This window comes from Pollicipes pollicipes, unplaced genomic scaffold (assembly GCF_011947565.3).
Source record: "Pollicipes pollicipes isolate AB1234 unplaced genomic scaffold, Ppol_2.1 Scaffold_1600;HRSCAF=1878_pilon_pilon_pilon, whole genome shotgun sequence".
NCBI classification, from domain to species: domain Eukaryota; kingdom Metazoa; phylum Arthropoda; class Thecostraca; order Pollicipedomorpha; family Pollicipedidae; genus Pollicipes; species Pollicipes pollicipes.
The window spans coordinates 3926722-3944985 of NW_023595962.1; the positions used below are offsets into that span (position 1 = coordinate 3926722).

At 50.1% G+C, this 18264-nt stretch overlaps 2 protein-coding genes across 2 annotated transcripts in view; both read right to left on the minus strand.

Annotated features, from left to right (window-relative positions):
* The window catches only part of LOC119092933 (betaine--homocysteine S-methyltransferase 1), a 13768-nt gene extending 6106 nt beyond the window's left edge, over positions 1–7662 (minus strand). Inside the window, exons 1-5 of the mRNA XM_037215834.1 lie at positions 7627–7662; positions 4861–4944; positions 1554–1683; positions 1194–1329; positions 347–507 (exon numbers count right to left, since the gene is read on the minus strand). Of these exons, the coding sequence (XP_037071729.1) occupies positions 347–507; positions 1194–1329; positions 1554–1683; positions 4861–4914 (481 nt within the window). The 5' untranslated portion in view covers positions 4915–4944; positions 7627–7662. The remainder of the gene's footprint in view (positions 1–346; positions 508–1193; positions 1330–1553; positions 1684–4860; positions 4945–7626) is intronic.
* Positions 7663–14695: 7033 nt separating this feature from the next.
* On the minus strand, positions 14696–17816 carry LOC119091588 (betaine--homocysteine S-methyltransferase 1-like). The gene is made up of 3 exons (XM_037214400.1): positions 17612–17816; positions 16757–16870; positions 14696–15681 (listed from the first exon to the last, which is right to left on the minus strand). The coding sequence occupies exons 1-3, from the start codon at positions 17722–17724 to the stop codon at positions 15585–15587; spliced, it is 324 nt and encodes a 107-aa protein (XP_037070295.1). The 5' UTR covers positions 17725–17816; the 3' UTR covers positions 14696–15584.
* Between the last annotated feature and the right edge of the window lie 448 nt (positions 17817–18264).

Sequence of the window (18264 nt, forward strand, 5' to 3'; positions counted from 1 at the left end):
TCACAACGCGAGCGAGTCGGACTATCTCGTGGCCGAATATAGGCAACCTTCTCAGGTACATTTTTAGTGGAAAACAGTGAGGAGAAGAACGCCGATCAGAAGGTGGGGCGTTACAGTCTCGCACGGTAACATGCGCTGTTATCACCATCTCACCTACCGTGAGAAAATGGAAGCATAAAATCGGCGCCTCTTCTCTAACAAAAGATTTGTAAGACGCTTCCGGTCTCAGTCCGGTCAGATTCCTTAACACCAATGGAGCTGGCTCATAGTGACGTCACTCCGATGAAGCGGAGTCCTCGTGACGTCATTAAAGTGTCGCACCCACGACAGCGCCAATTGTTATCACCTCGCACATGATGAAGTCGACGCCCCTCCTCGGTGATCATCTTGAGCTGGCTTCTGTACGCGGCCATCACCTCATCCTTCGATCCGCTCTCGAAGACGGGCGTGGCCGTCAGAGAAGCCGTGATGAGCTGACCCCGCTCCTCAGCCACCTCTCGGCACAGCCTGGGGGCAGGTCAGGTCATCACTCTCTCATCAGCCACCTCTTGGCACAGCCTGAGGAAAGGTCAGGTCATCACACTGTCCTCAGGCACCTCCCGGCACAGCCTGGGGGCAGGTTAGGTCATCATCCCGCTCCTCAGCCACCTCCCGGCACAGCCTGGGGGCAGGTTTAGTCATCATCCCGCTCCTCAGCCACCCCCGTCACAGCCTGGGGGCAGGTTAGGTCATCGTCCCGCTCCTCAGCCACCTCCCGGCACAGCCTGGGGGCAGCCCATGTCATCACTCTCTCATCAGCCACTGTCTCACCCAACGTGGTGTCATGTTTCCACTCTGTCACCACTCTGTCATCAACCACTGTCTGACCTAGCCTGGTGTCGGGTCAGATCACCACTCTCTCGTCAGTCACCATCTGGCACAGCCTGGTGCTAGGTTTCAGGCAGTCACCAACAGTCCCCCGCCCTCCCTCTGCTTAACGGACAGCCTGCATGAGGTTGCCAAATTACCGTAGTGTTTCGAGTAACTTTCTAGAGGGCGGCCCCATAACCACGAGACTCATTACCTTGTGAACATAACGGTATCACGGTGCCCAATTCTAGCCAAACACCGGTTCCACGGATAACAAGACAAACCACATCCCGACGGGGCGCCACCGTGGCCACTTGTAGGTTAGCGTTAGTGTGTGTTCTTACCGCACGGCGGCTCTGTTCACCTCCTGGACCGTCTGCGTCACCCCCAGTTCTTTCATGAGGCTCTCATTGGCGAAGAAGTTGAGCGCCTGCAGCACGTCGCAGCCCGCACGAGCGAACTCCCGGTGCAGCCCCTTCACTGCAACGACCCAGTGCGACGGTCACGTACTTGGCAGAACACTGCTGAAGGCGCTCTGAGTTTCGCGTCTCTCTCTCTCTCTCTCTCTCTCTTCTCTCTCTCTCTCTCTCTCTCTCTCTCTCTCTCTCTCTCTCTCTCTCTCTCTCTCTCTCTCTCTCTCTCTCTCTCTCTCTCTCTCTCTCTCTCTCTCTCTCCTCTCTCAGCACCGCACTGCCATCTCTTACCTGCCTCCGGGTACATCACGCAGACTTCTGGTGTCCAGTAACCGGTTTGCACATAACACCGCTTCTCCATCTCACAGATCATGCCGCCGTCTCCGATCACCACACCGTCTCGGAGACGCTCCAGCAGACCCTGCAGCCAATCAGGACTGAGATAACGCAGACTGCTGTCAATCATAACTCAGGCAGCCCCTCCAAAAATATCGCCCACCAATCAGTCTCATGACAACAAACTTCTAGACCAATGGGCAGTGAGACATCAGAGACTATCACCAACTAGCAACGGGATAACAGACCCTTTCACCAATGACAACCAGCGACAGTGCTTCTAAATTTCGTGCGGGTTGGGGGAGGCCACCAGGGGTTTGATAGTCCCTGCTTTGACGGCCGTTATCTCAGGTGATCCACCTGCCCATGGCCCTGTGGCTGTAATGTGTATACCAGAGGACATATATTATACGTAGGTATAAATGAACTGAGAGCAAACACTTTTTGTTCGATCAAACTAGAGCAACAAAAAGTCTAGGCATAGCTGACATACAATTTGTGATACGCTTGGCATGATCGATATCATCACCAGCTCAGTGACCACCGTGAAATCTCATTTCAAAATCTTTAAAAGAGCTCAGCCGGCAGGAATAATCAATTTATTTATCTTGCCGACTGACTGACTCAGCCCATTCACCAATGATCTGTCTGCACCTCCGTGAGATTCCAAGACGGCATGGTTATGCTAGCAGCATTTGAGCCATATGTCAGCGCTGCTATTAACGGCACATCTACCACACTTTTAGATTTGGATTGTAGAGATTTTAGATCCCACCAGTTTGTGGTTGTGTCTAGACTCGTGAACGGATGTCGACACGGACGAATTCCAGACCCGGATGGGTCTGCGTAACGCCCTTCTCGCCTTCTGGCGATCAAGGTCATCTGGACCGGTGGTCGAACAGAAGCTGTCCCCCCCCCCCCCCTCCCCCCTTTCAGCAGACTGCGCAGCATTCACCCGCACCATTCACACAGAGTTACGATTACCGTGAGTTAGAGTTAGAGTTACTAGTAGTGGTATATTAGAGTAGAGCATAGAGTTACTCAACCCGTGGGTTTTGTGGAAATGGCATCCAGTAGGCTACCCGCAGATGGCTAGGTTACTAGACTTGGCGTCTCATCGGCTAGAATGCTGGCCTAATGCGGCTCTTATCAACAGTATGGGTCCCTTTACGAGTTCAATGCCCTGAAATCCGTTGGCGCAGATCATGCTGCGAGATCTCAGCTGACGTTTGCTATAACAATCATTTACGAATGGTGACTTGAGCAATTTTGTAGATATTAAGGCTACATGCCAAGCATTTTACCTGGTTGAATTTCATGCCAGTACAAAGCGCATCTTTGATGTCGTCATGGTTACGAGACTCCGCGAATTCCCAGCACGGCACAACTTGGGGGAAAGAAGTTTAAAGTGCATCCAAAATACTAGTTACCCCTGTTTCACACTAAAAATTTGGTACGCTTTAGCTTGCCGGGTTTGCTTGGAAACAAGAATACAGCAATCACCGCCTCACTGCTATTTGTCATAGAACTGTTGGTCGAGACGGGCAGTATTGCATGGTTTCGTGCTTGCCAGCATAAAACCCTGTTCAAGGTTTTAAGTGTCGTGGTTTGTTCGAAGCGTTTCAACGCAAGAGGGTTACGCACGCGATATGAAGTTTGAATTGGTCCATCCTGAGGAGGGTTCAGCCTCAATCCCTGCACGCAAGCCCGACGTGAAGAACCAGAAGGAAGTAGTACCAGTGGCGGCGCCGGCCTCATAGGGTAGCTGAGTTCTCAAGCGGGACCTGATCATTCACGCAGATCCATAGCTATAGTCTATGGTCTATGACCTACGGCCTCAGGCCTATGCATGCTTTTCCTTCCACGCACAAGCTGTTAAGCTTCGCCCCGATCGGGGGTCGATACGGAACTCCGCAAGAAACCGTCCCTTGCCCTTAAGGGCAAACAAAATGTGTTCCGTTTGTGCGAACTTCTTGAAAACTGGAACACATGTCATTTCGAGGGTGCGGTTAAGGAAAACTATTCTGTTTACACCGTTCGTCCATTACAATTAGGTCTATATGCTGTACTGCATCGGCAATATTTGCCCCGCCCGAGCTCGCGTCCACTCCGGGTGAAAACTGTTGGTAAATATGCGACGAATCTACTCAAGGTAACGTGGCTTAAAGCACCGCATTATGCATAACGAATGTGTCAAATTAGCATATCACCATCACAGCAGGTAGGGAAAGACATGATCCAGATGCCGTGATGCAAGCAGGAGGATATATATATATATATATATATATATATATATATATATATATATATGTATATATATATATATATATATATATGTGTGTATGTATGTATCACATACATATCAAACGCAAAGGCAATCAAGTGTGGCGCCGAATCTGTATTTCATTATGCTAGGGAGGATGCATTAGCGCCAACCTAAAACTATTTTTAGTCTAGCGTCTTTAGTCATGGGTCTTCTCAGCGACATACAGAAATCATTTTTGGTTGCGGTATGTCCTTCATTTCTCATAAAGCAGTTGGAATTTAGCCAAACTACATGCAAGCGCGTATAATGTGTGAGAGATAACATGAGCAGGGAATCTGTATCCATGACCCCTCCCCTTCACCACACTCGCCTTAAAGTTGACACTAGTTTTTCTCTCGTCCTTGTTACTCATTGACATGTAGGTAATTGATAAGTCTATCTGCTGTAAACCAAGTATCTGTAACAACACTTAGGCATCTGTAACACCAACCGTAACTACCGCTCAGTGCATCCATACACGGATGTTGATACATGCAAATAAAATATGTTACCACTTTCGGAAGAAATATTTTCGAGAAGGCCATGCAGTCAAAAAACCCATCCTGTATTCCGCTGTCGTTCATACAATTTGCAGCTGCGTGTCAGCTATTCCAGACATGTTAACAAGCAAAATCGTATGGTGAGGTGGAATGAGTTAATCTACCTCCCTGATCTTCTAAGCAGACACCTCCTAAAACCTCAGGATTTTCTCTTAACATCAAACAGTGTCGGAAGGAATTGTGTGACCTTTACTTTGGTAAAGGTCACACATTCAGCGCCCATGTCAGCTGTTTCGAAAAAGCTCTCGAAGTCAGCCGACCGCGACGGAATGTCATCGTCTCTGATGGCTCTCCGTCGCGTCCTGCTGCACGGTTTGGAATGACGCTGACAGGAACACAAACGTCACACCCCGGTCTGCATCGGCCGGCAGTGCTCGAGAGGAAAGCAGGCGCCTACCTTCTTTGCGGAGGTCGAACCAGACCCGCTGGCTTGCTTCTCTGTTTCGCCCATTTTGACGCTGAATCGCGGCCGCTTCTGAAACTGTGTAGACCGATCAACCATGGCGTCTTGTGGGAAGCCTTTGACGGGGTCAAGTGTTAACGGGCATCTGTAAGAGTGAAGGACACCCCCCGACACTCCGTTGACACGTATGACACCAAGTAGCAAGCAGGCATACACCACACACCACACACACACACACACACACACACACACACACACACACACACACACACACACACACACACACACACACACACACACACACACACACACACACACACACACACACAAGACAAGTATCACGTACAAAACCGGCACCGGCTTGTATACAAACATTGAAAAGACGTAAGTAATGACATTATTCTTCGTGGAAAAAACAGAAGAATAAAGAGATGGATGCGCTCTGATATTTTGTCAGCATGCTTCAATCGAAACGCATAACAGAGGTACACTTTCTTAAGTTCTTAAGCGCATTTGTGGGGAACATTATGCGCGTAGGTAAGATCGTGGTAATAGCCTTATTGCCCGTTGAAACATCAGGAGAATAGAGATATAGATGCGTTAATATTTCCGCAACACATCTCTATCAGAACGAATAGTAGGAGCCAATTCAAAGTTGTCTGCCGATGATCCTACTCGAATTTTTAGTTTTTTTTTGACACAGCGAGACAGTTTACACAGGTCACCAACATTCAGGGGATTAAACAAGGAGCAATTGCCAGCCATTACTACGGTACGGTGATATCTAGCTAAGAATGAGAATGTGCGAAAAATATGTGTACACGCGAACGAATTCAAGTAAACAGGCATCACGCGTCACGCTTCACCCAAACATGCAGGTGAGCTCAAGTAAACAGGCATAAAGGTCACGCATCAATTATGCATGCGAATGATTTTTGTTGAACAAACATCGTGCATCACATGTCAGTTATCACTTATACACGTTAGCCATTTCAAGCTACCACACATAAAACATCAAGGCACACATTACCATCGCAAAATCGGCCATGACTAGCCCTGTACGTTAAGATTTGGTTGCCGAATTTCTATAAGAGCATATTCACATATTTTCCTGTATGGGTGGTCCTGTGCTTTGCAGATAACTTTGAGCTCTGAAAGGGGCATCGGGTGATGCCCTGGATTTCAGCCTAAGCGTATTTGGTCAAAAAGATGGTCACGGAAAGGGATATTCCCCGTTTTGTTTAGGGTCCCGTGGGTGTTCATTGTATGTAAAACGAATATGCAGCATGGACTTCCCGACACAGGCTATGTCCTGCCAGTGTTTTTCACACATTCCACACTTAATTTGGTATGAAAAACATGGGCGGGGCATAGTCTTTGTCGGGAAGTCCATGTGAAATGGGTGTTTGTATGTCCTAAACGATATATATATATATATATATATATATATATATATATATATCGTTTAGGACATACAAACACCTGCGAGACGCTAAAAACAAAGCAGGGAATATCTCATTCCGGTAACCATTTTTTGGCAAAACACGCTCAGGCTGAAATCGAGGGAGGTATGGACCATATGCCCCTTTTGAAGCTCAAAGTCATCTACTGACCACAGGACCACCGCGACGGGAAAATAAGTGAATGTATCTTTATAAAAAGTCAGCGAGCAAACGTTAACATACAGGGCTCATCATGGCCGATCACGTGAACGTGATATGTGCCTTGATGTGTGGTGCGATGATACCTGCTAGCTTTAAATCGTTGACGTGTATAGGTGATGACTGACGCGTGATGCGCGATGCCTGTTTTACTAAAATCGTTTGTATGTATAATTGATGCGTGACGTGTGTTGCCTGCTTACTTGAGCTCGCTTGCATGTTTGAATGAACCGTGATGCGTGATGCCTGTTTTCTTGAATTCGCTTGCATGCACGCGTGTTTTTCGCGCATTGTTATCCTTAGTTAGATATGCACTGCACCGTTGTAATGGCTGGCAATTGCTCCTTGTTTAACCCCCTGAGTGTTGGTGACCTGTAAAAACAGTGGTTCGCTGTTTCAAGAAAGCTTGAAAAAATCCAGTACAATCATCGGCAAGCAATTCTGAATTTACTTCCGCCATTTGTTTCGATAAAAGCATGTTGCCAAAATTTCAACGCATCTTTCTCCCCATTCTCTCATTTGTTCCCCATTCCCCACTCTCTCATTGTGTGTGTGTGTGTGTGTTCGTAACATCCGTGTCGGTACCAAAATACACCGTCCAGCCCATCAAAGCAGGCCGACTCCTCCAAAGCGGCGCCGTCTGCCTTTGTGGAGGAGCAGGAGCGACTCAGCTGTGCGGGCGCTCTTTTGGAATATTTGTTGCTCGTTGGCCACGCTGATACCCGATCTTCACTGAGAATTTTCAGTAAAAATGGCCGATCTTCAGTGAAAAGTCTCAGTGGAGGTCGGCTACCAGCGTGGGAGTGATAACCACCGTCACACCCCTCCGCAGCCGATCTTAGTAAAGATCGGCTACCAGCGTGGGAATGATAACCACCGTCACACACCAGCGCTCTGCAGAACTCAGAACGGAAACGCCTGTGAGTTGGCGACTCGCATTGATTATTTGCAGGGGCGCATATGACTAGTGCAGTTGATCCACCCCTAAAGCCTTACAAGTATCAAACTGATAGTTGATCCACCCCTAAAGCCCAACAAGTATCAAACTGGCGACTCGCTAAAAAAAACACAGCAAAACCGAACACCCCTCCGAGCGTACCTGCAACTGTCGCCGCGCGCAGCCCAACTCTGCCTGCCACCCCAGACGATGGTCAAATGCACCCCAGCTTGGCGAACGCCGCCAGGCAAGTGCTGGCCCACCCCCCAGTGACGTCACATGACGTATGTGTACGCTCAATACAGCCCGGCCACAGGCTCACCGCCGTAGCCAGCGTTTGAGACGCGGCGTAAAAAGAACTGCTGCTGTCGTATTCGGGCCGGGCCGGGGAGGGGGGGGGGGGGGGGTAACATTGCTACGCGCCCCCTAATGAAATTGTTAAAGGTGTTCATATGCTCGTAATGTAACGTCAGCAGCTATAAAAACGAGGGTACACGCAAATTCACGTTGAAAACATAAGACGTTGCCAAGCGCCGTGCAAGAAATTTCACCTGCGAGTAACACGCCGAAGACGGTTTTTCGGGCAGCAAAGTAGAGTTGCGTTCACTCTTCCCTCTACGAAATCCTGTTAACACACCTGGAGAGATCGGGTATATTCAACGAAAAAACTTGTAATGCCAAAGAACTTCAATCTGATGCCCTTACCTTTCTTACCTTTGCTGGTACCCTTATACCTTTCCCTCACACATCAAGACACACCGAACGTAGCAGCTAAACCTAGTCCCTTCTACGCGCGCCGAAACTATGCTGCGGATTGATCACACGAATGGAATCAATGCTGGGACCCGCAAACGGGTCATGTCCTGCATTGCCCATAGGCATTGTTTACTGTCTTCACTGTGCACTGTCCCGCCAAAAAACCTGAAAGATGCTTCCCAATCGATAAGACAGCTGTGATAGCCGTATTCCCCGCAGAGAAACCAGGAGAATGGAGATATAGATGAATTGATACTTTGGCAATGGGTTGATACTTTTTATCGGAACAATAGCGGAAGTGGATTCCAAATTGCCAATTTCGAATTCACTTCTGCTATTGTTTCGATAAAGGCATGTTGCCAAAGTATCAACCCATCTATATCTCCATTCTCCTGGTTTTCTCCGAGGAATAGGACTATTACTACCGTCTTATCTATGTGAATAATGTTCCTCGCGGATGCACTGAACAGCTTACGTGATGTTCCCTATCCACAAATAGCTGCTAACAGACAAGCCCAGCTCAAACCAGATCCTAGAATATCCACGTGTGTCGGCACTTTGTGCCCAGAAGCTTTACTCGGCTCCTGGTGGTAGGTTCGCTCGTCTTTTGGAAAAGCGTCACATTATTTAATTTGATGCAGCAAAGCATGACGTCATTTGTCGTGTTTAGAGCTCGCGTGTAAAGCTCTGGCTGCGTCTGAGCATGCCCCGCCATCAGCAAGCTCAAGTCGCGCAGCAGAATCACACCATATAACTGACATCCAGCAGATTCCACGACAGTAGTGCTACAGCAAATCCCCTACTGGAAAGAGTACTACGACGCTATTTCACGTTAGTGTCGCATAACAAAACTTACACTTCAAAACGTATACCTGTCTTTCCTTTCACTGCAAAAAGGTATGCCCACCATTACGTCTATTGCAAATATTTATGCCTATCAGTGCTTCCAATGCAAAAGGTACACAGCCTTTACCTAAACGGGACACTGCCTCTACTGCCAAAATCAAGCCCTGACGTCCGAAATGTATGGACACGTACCAGGGCTGGGGTGGAAGTAGTGACGGGTATGAGTTGTGGAGCATGGCCTACGTTGTGCAGCACTATTGTCGCGTGTGACTATTGATAGTAGAGGTAATATCGCTTATAATTAAACACCATACAGCTTTTACAATGGACCTCATGATTGCACACGTATTTAGTGTGAGTTCTCATTACTTTTTAGGCGCTGTGGTGTGGCTCTAATATTGCATATAACTCGTTGCAGTAAAATAATGTCGCCTATAATCGAAGACTGCTCCCGTTTTGTCTGTAGAAGTAGTGAAGAGCATGTGTATTTGCAGTACGAATATTTTCATGTAGCACACGTGCCTGTCTGCCGTGTAGTCTGTCGTGTATGAGCTTTTCCAGCAAAAGTAATGCCACGCTTAAGTAAAATCGGTACGGGTCGCTTGACGTTTGCCGATACAAAATGTTTCAGGTGGCATTCCTCCAGTCTCACCATCCCTTCAAACGGGTGATATACCAGCGCCGTAGTTTGGCTCCCCCTCCACTGCATGACACCCCTTCAACGTATCATAGCTTCGGATTTATCATATGTTCTGAATTCAAAATCCAGCAGCACCTAGCCCCTTCCGCTTGTTGAACCGTGCACATGAAAACCCAAAACTCTATGCATTGAACTGTCCTCGCTACCATCGGACCAAAATTCCAATGCCAAGTAAATCAGAACGCATCATCCCAAACCTTTACGACCTCAATTTTAAGGTACAGCCCAATAATTGTCTCAAAACGAATAGGTTAAGAATTGGACCTGGCAGCAGATAATGCAAATCTTCAAAAGCATTTAATCTCCAAACCAAATAATTCGCCTGAGAATCTGCAGCGGGTGCGGGCGGTTAAGTGATGACTGAATGGCGTTACCGCGCCGGGCGTCCGCCGCCGGCCGGAGGCGGCTAGAAGCCTGACCTAGAGCAGCCACTTGTGCCTGGCCTAGTGAGAGATATATGGGACGAGCCCACTCGTCCCATCAGCTGGCAGATGGGACGAGTGGCCGCTGGGTCGTGGGCTTGCTGGCGGCGATAATTGTGGCGTTGTTGGGAGAGACGCTCAGACTTCAGCGCTCGCTATTGCGCAATCCAGTTATCACATCATGTACTTCTTCATGTAAGTAACCAAAAATATCAAGACACAGACAAGGTTTTGCTGTATACGTAATGACGGGTGCGTGTTTTTGCAGTACAGGCGTTGTTGTGCAGCACTTTTGTCATGTAGGAGTTCTTGCAATGGAAGAAATGTCGCGCATAAGTAAAGATGACAAGCCATTTGAACCCTGTTAGCCTAACCTAACCCTATCATGTAATGACGGGAAAACGTTTTTGAAGCCTACGTTTTGTCATGCACCACTCATGCCATGCACAAGTCTTTGCAGCAGAGGTAATGCCGCCGAGAACTTAAGTCGTAGCATTTTTGTCCGTAGTAGTTTTTGCCGTAGCACTGATTCCGGAACACCCAGCAACACTTCGGTCATGGTCTTCACATCTCCTGGAGGCTATTCGGTGGTTATGTGAGCCCCTTTAGTGCCGGCAGTGAATTCCCACTGATCGTTTTAGAACCATTTAGATTCCAGCAAAACGACGTGTACCGGGAAGACCGTAAATCAGGCGGCAAAACATGCTAGAGTGCGTAATAGCTTCGGAAAACATTCGACTGAGGAAAGAAAATAGCTTGACCTAAACACAGAATGTATTCCCGGTAGAGATCGTTAGCTAGTTGCAATTTACTTAGTCGACCCCCTCCTCTCCAGCGCACCGAGCCGGTAGGGTGTGGCCCTGAGATGACATGACGCAGGCAATGAAGCTCTCGTTCGTCACCATAAAGGTCACGTTTATTCAGCGCGACAGCTGAAGCGTTGGCCAGATGCGGCTGACATTCGCTAGTTGCCGGCGTGACCTAACGGCAGAGGTCACACACGCCAGCGGAGTCGTTACTGGTCAGAGGCGTAGGAGGATCCCTTAAATGGGGGGAGAGGGGCTGGCGCACACACATTTTTAATTACCTGCCTTGCATCACTTAGGGTTAGTAGCAAGCTTCACCGACAAGTGTTGGGTAATAACCCAATGTTTGTGCGCTGGTTCTGCTGTGCAAGCCAGATGTCCTTAAAGGTCACTGCGGCGCCGACGACCACTTTTGTAAACGTGGCTCGCTCGCTTGGCAACTATTTACAACAGTTCTGAACAGACGCGCGCATTCCGCGCCCTGGCCCGGGGCGCCCCTCAGCAACCTTGGATCTGGTCATCAGCGCCCTGGCCCGGGGCGCCCCTCAGCAACCTTGGATCCGGTCATCAGCGCCCTGGCCCGGGGCGCCCCTCAGCCACCTTGCATCCGGTCATCAGCGCCCTGGCCCGGGGCGCCCCTCAGCAACCTTGGGTCTAGTCATCAGCGCCCTGGCCCGGGGCGCCCCTCAGCAACCTTGGGTCCGGTCATCAGCGCCCTGGCCCGAGGCGCCCATCATCAACCTTGGATCTGGTCATCAGCGCCCTGGCCCGGGGCGCCCTTCAGCAACCTTGCATTTGGTCATCAGCGCCCTGGCCCGGGGCGCCCATCATCAACCTTGGATCTGGTCATCAGCGCCCTGGCCCGGGGCGCCCTTCAGCAACCTTGCATTTGGTCATCAGCGCCCTGGCCCGGAGCGCCCCTCAGCAACCTTGGATCTGGTCATCAGCGCCCTGGCCCGGGGCGCCCATCATCAACCTTGTATCTGGTCATCAGCGCCCTGGCCCGGGGCGCCCCTCAGCCACCTTGCATCCGGTCATCAGCGCCCTGGCCCGGGGCGCCCCTCAGCAACCTTGGGTCTAGTCATCAGCGCCCTGGCCCGGGGCGCCCCTCAGCAACCTTGGGTCTAGTCATCAGCGCCCTGGCCCGGGGCGCCCCTCAGCAACCTTGGATCCGGTCATCAGCGCCCTGGCCCGGGGCGTCTTTTTCTGGCGCCGCTGCTGGCGTCTTTGTAATTGTCCTGCGCCAGTGAGGGCTAGTGGTAGCTCTACAGTGGCAAAATTATGTATGGTTTGCTCGCTCTCTGCCTTGAGTTGGAATGACCTTAAATGCGTGGCTTCAATGTAGACTCTTCAGCGCTTTCACCAGTTGCACTGTAGTCGAGTATCGCCAGCTAAAGAGTGGCTAATGTTGTCCACTAGGTGTCAGCCAAAGAAATAATGCTTTTGTCTGCATGGCATGGACTGAATCCCTGTCAACGAAATACAATAGGGGCATATGGACATGACCAAGCGTCTGTAATACATGAACATGAACATAATGTCTGAAATACATATGACGTGGATTCGCTTCTATAGCATATTACGTGGGCCCGCGTTTGCCATACATGGAAATAACGTCTGTAATGCATGAACTTGAAAGTAAACATGAAGCCAACGTTTGCCATGCATGGACATGAATCCGCGTGTGCAACACCTATCCATTGGCCGGCTCCCACATCACAGTTTCGCCCTGTTCTCCCGTCCCCAAGCATCTCGTAGCCATCGCCACCGATCTCGCTTGCCCGCAGTGCGGGGCTGCTGACCTGCTGGCCATGCACCTGTCCCTGCCGTCCCTGCCAGCTGAGCTGCTGGCCGTGCGCCTGTCCCTGCCGTCCCTGCCAGCTGAGCTGCTGTCCCTTCCGTCCCTTCCGTCCCTGCCGTCCTTGCCAGCTGACCTGCGTGCTCGGCAGCTCTCTACAGGCCAGGTGTCCCTGGTGACTGCACAAAGTCCGTCTGCAGTCTGCCAGAGCCGTTACACCAAGGGCTGCTGGTTTGCTGGCCGGCTGCAGTTGTGGAGGAACGCGCACGTTTTCGACTATCGGCGCACATGAGCAAGGTTGAGGCTTGTTTGTATCTGGGTCTGCTCAGAATGGCTCTGGTATTCTGCAGTGTGTATTACCGCCAGCTGTGTGATAACTGAGAAGATGACGGACTTCTGCACGAGGTGCAGCAGTTTCGAAAAACTTCCAGGACTCGATGACGTCACGAAGTCATATCATCGCCGCCACGTTACGGAGCGGAAGTTTTCGGCTTATTTATGGGCACGTGCAGCTCTGAAAGTCAGCAGCATCGTCACCCAACAACAGAAGCAACAACAACAATAGGAAAAACATTCTTTACAAAAGCACATGTAGAGGATTACATTGTATATCGGCGAAAAGCGAATTTGCTTAAGCATCTTTTCGTATGTGATCTAAACGCAACAGTCGTTCGGCCGACGTGGCCCAAGTGTAATTTCCACTACCGCTGCACCAGTGGGGTCCGCGTGCCAATGCAGGTTGCATGCATTTTGAAATCGGCCTGAGCGCACTTAGTGAGCCTGAAAGCCATGAACCCCCGCGCAGCCCTTGCCGCCGCCCGGATCAGCACCGTGTGGCAGTGTGTCGAAGTTCTTGTGTAAATGGGGCGTGGCGAAATTTGATTTGATTGAATTGATTTGATTTCATTGAAAAATCGCATTGTAGCGTTTCTAAAATTACGTAAGTTGTTCAGTGCATTCGCGAGGAACATCATTCACATAGATATAACAGTGGTAATACCCTTCTTCCTCCGGAAAAACAGGACAATGGATTTCTATTCTCCTTGATATATGGTTCTCTATTTTCCTGGTTTTTCTCCAAGGAGTAAGTTTATTACTGCTGTCTCATCCGTTTCTGAAATTGTCTTGAAGAGGTGGTCCCAAATGGCACCGGAGAGCGGGCGGTGCAAGGTAAACTGGGTGACAGTTACAGAGCGGAAGCCACACTAGCAGCGCAGATCCTTCTTTTTTAGTTTAATATCTATGAGCCTTCAAGGAGGATATGCCCACACGAAGTGTGGTGGAGGGAGTGTTGCCAGATTGTTTGCCTGAACAATAATGTCGTGGCAGAGCTTCAACTTCCAGCCTCTTGGGCAGGGCGTGTTTAAATTTTGATAGCTGAGTCTTTGCCAGAAAGATTGGGGGAACCGATTCTAAGGTTGCGTTATGACATGCATGAATGAACGTTGAAATGAAGTGAGACGGTTAAGCGGTTTTCATCGGGTGTTTGCAAAGCGCAGGTTTATGCCTGTGTCGTGTTGTGTTGTGGCTGGGGACGATAGGTGCAATGGAACTGGGATTATGAGACCGTGTACCTCGTAGCTTGTGCACATCACAGATCACAAAGGCCTATCCGTTGTGCAGTATGCCACAATGGTCAAGAGTGGACTGCATGTATGTGGTGTAAATTTGAGCCATAGCAGTGTGGCGTATAGTGTAGTGTGTCCACAGAACGGCCAAAGTAGTGTGGCGTGATATGAGAAAGACGAGTCTGAATGCTCGATTTACATTGTTCATCACTTCGTTGATGTGGTCGTAAGAGCGAAGCCTTCAGAAAAAGTTATCCTTAAATGTGTGTAGCTATCTGTAAGTTATAGTCCAAAATCTATGCACCTATTTATATATTTAGTTAATCTATTTGGTTGCATGTTCAGTTTCTTATTTATCTATACATTTCAGTTACCTTTCAGGTTTGCCTCCAAAACGACCTTTCGTGTGGTTGACATTAGTCTGTTCGTATATGTTTCCTGTATTGTTATGTCTGCCTTGAATCTGATGGCTTACTCCCCGTCACAGCCAAAAAATTCGTCGCAGTAATTTTGCAGTGATGCTTGCACGACACTCATGCATTCTGGGACAAGAGTCGCGCGTAGCGTTCCTCCGGCCAAACGGCGCCAATAAATGTTTACCGCGGCGGGAATCGACCCCGCGTCTTGACCGCGCGGTCCAGGCCTTACTCACCATCCAGCTATTTCACATCGGCACGTGGCGCATGGCATCCATCACCGCATGACATAACCACCAACTGAGACACGCGGAGCAGGCGGCGTCGCTGGGTTATGTCCGTTACGAACGCATCTCCGAAATACACCCTCATCGCCAGCTGGGGCACGTGTCATCCGCGTCGACATCATGACAAACCACCGGCACCATGAAAAGCCGCAGTTCAGACACACGGAGTCCGTACATTCATAGGGCGCACGACGCCACGTGCTAGTGCACTACTATGAGAAGGCATTCGACGGCTCAGGGAGGCCAAATCATAGTTGCACCGCTCGCAGTGCAATACATGACCCGAACGGGAGAAACGGCCGGTACCTCTAGAAGTGCTTCCAAAATGCAGGTTGCAGGCTGCACAACACACAACATTCTGGTAGCGAGACCCTGGTTTAGCCTCGCCTCCGAGGCTCTCCGCGCATGTCACGTCGGTGGAGCTTGGCTCTAACGATCAGTTCAGACTGCCAGCGGCAGATGGCAGCAGGGTTAATTGGTCTGAGCTGTAGCCCATTTGAAGTGCGTTTTGCATGGAGACCTCAGTTGGTCAAGGCGTCCTTCCAGTTGGCCAGGTATTCATTGGCTGATTCGCCGACAGAGGCAGGTTTTGCGTTCATCCAAAAATGTCTGGAGCTCCTGAAAATGAACAGGAAAGGACTGCATCTAGCTTTCAGTTCAAGAAACACATGTCTGACAGCGTCGGATTACACGTGCATCATACATCGTGTAATTTTGTTCCGCAAGCGAAAATATTTTAATTTTTGCTGAATGACTTTGAGCTGCCAAACGTCATTTGAGCTCAAAACCAAGAATAAACAACTGAGATGCATGCAAAAGTAAGCGTGGCGTTGTTGATGTTCTGATACGTGATCCTGACGATGTAAAGCTGTTCTAAGGATGAGTGGATTATGTAGTAATAAAGCGATGTCGCACAAACTGGTCTTGCGCGGTACTGGAGCGTGGAAGAGTTGTGTTTAACGTTAAGCATCGAGGAACTGGGTGTTATGGAGATAATACATCCAATCGTAAACATGGCATAAAGCCCAGCATAAGCGCGGCAAAACACCGTCTCGCTTCCTCAAGTCGCAAAAAATTTTCCTGAATCAGTTCTACTCTTGAGGTTCGTTGATGAAATGCATTGGAATTTTAAATGATAGTTTCAGAATATTCCCTTCTATTCCCCGTCTCTGCCATGCTGCCTTGTGACCTTTCGGAAACAAAATGTGACGCTGGTGAGTGAGCCAGCGAAGAAAAAGCAAATCCCTCGGTCTAACCTAAAACCAGGGACGCAGCCAAAGCTGGCAGCCTGCCCCCCCCCCGCCCCCTCCTTAAGCTTCTTTTTGTTTCGTTTGTCACCATAGACGGCTCCCGACAGAAAGTGGCAAATGGGCGTGATGCGTCCCCATCGATTCCTTCCACCTCTTTAAGCAGCCCTTGCTGTACCCCTGTCTGAATACTTATGAGTCCTTTCCCCCTTTAACAAACCCTTGCTGCGCCTATGCCTGAATACTCACCGAGTCCCTCCCCCTCGCTAAGAAAACCTTGCTTCGCCCCTGCCTGAACACTCATCTAGTCCTTCCCCCTTTGAGATGTCTTTGCTGCTCCACCCCTCCCCCGCCTGAAAACTCACCGAGTAGCTCCCCCTTAAGAACCCTTGCTGCACTCCTGCCCGAAGCCGTGATGTCATTCCTTCAGCGGAGGGTAGCCTCACCTCTTGGAGACGTCCAGGTTAGCATGCGTGGCGAGATCAGCGCCCCAGCCGCCCTTGTGGGACGCCTCTGGGACGACACCTCCCCGTTCCTTGGAGAGCTCCTCCGCCATCGCCCTGGGGTTGAATGTCAGGGGTCAGCACGACCTTGAGCGGATGGGGTCGAGCCAGTCGGCACGGTTGTAGGCGTGCTCATCTCCAGTGACGTCATCCCAGTGACGTCATCCCCAGTAACGCCACCCCCAGTGACACTGTGCCGGTATGTGTAACAATAAAATATGTGCGTGATGAAGCAATGTAACACGGCAGCAATGTTGTAAGCCCCGACGCTTCGTCAATATGAAATTAACGTGTCTACGCCGGTGTCAATGCGGAGATCAATGCTCGGGCAGTCCTGACACTAGTGACAACGCGGCAGGCAAACTGATACGTTGAACACGGGAGCAGCAGCAGAAAAAACTAAATACTGGGCCGGACATACCACCAGGAGCCAACATACCACATGATGTTTAAGGCACGGAAGAGGAGACAAAATGTGCATTCTGATATGGTGGGCATGGAACCAGCAGCAGGTCATGGTAGGTACAGAAGAAGAGTCAGGATATATGGCGTGATGTGAAGGGAGCGGAAGTAGCAGAGGGTGTCAGGATATATGGCGTGATGTGAAGGGAGCGGAAGTAGCAGCAGGGTATATTAACTGATGTGGTTAGACACAGCAGTAGAATAAGTGCTCAGTACCCAATGTGGTGGGCACAGCAAGAGTATCAGAAGATATTACCTGATGTAGTGAGCGTGGAAGTAGCTACAGGATACATCACTCCATGTGGTGAGAACAACGGTAGTATCAGGAGATATCACCTGATGTGGGTGGCGCGGAAGTAGCAGCAGCCACCGATGTACCGCACGCCCTCGTCGTACGCCTCCCGTGCGAACGCACGACTCTCGAACCGCGTCAGCACCAGCGACTCCATGGCTGTCGGCGGGCGGGCGACGGAGCAGCTCGTCAGCGCTATCAGCTCGTTAGCGCGATCAGCTCGTCAGCACGATCAGCTCGTCAGCGCGATCAGCTCGTCAGCACGATCAGCTCGTCAGCACGATCAGCTCGTCAGCACGATCAGCTCGTCAGCACGATCAGCTCGTCAGCACGATCAGCTCGTCAGCACGATCAGCTCGCCAGCACGATCAGCTCGTCAGCACGATCAGCTCGTCAACGCGATCAGTTCGTCAGCACGATCAGCTCGTCAGCGCGATCAGTTCGTCAGCGCGACGGTGACGAAGAGGATCGCTGAACACCTGGCCTGATTTTCGGACGACCCTCCCGCCCATCAGGCCGAGGGGAGGGAACAATCGTAAATGTTGTCTTCGCAGCTTCCAGGACATTTCTTGGATCAGTCAAAAGCAGGCGGACGGAGCGCCATGGGCATTGTTTTACGGTGCTAGCCTCCCCCGCAATGGTCGTCTCAGCCTTGTCCAGTTGGATGTTCGGTGTTTAAAAAAATATTCTCGCTGAA

Coding starts and splice junctions, on each gene's coding strand:
- LOC119091588 (XM_037214400.1), bottom strand. CDS start 17,724: ATGGAGTCGCTGGTGCTGACGCGGTTCGAGAGTCGTGCGTTCGCACGG. Junction 16,871..17,611: donor TTCCGCGCCACCCACATCAG/GTGATATCTCCT, acceptor ATTCAACCCCAG/GGCGATGGCGGAGGAGCTCT. Junction 15,682..16,756: donor AACCTGGACGTCTCCAAGAG/GTGAGGCTACCC, acceptor GTTCATTTTCAG/GAGCTCCAGACATTTTTGGA.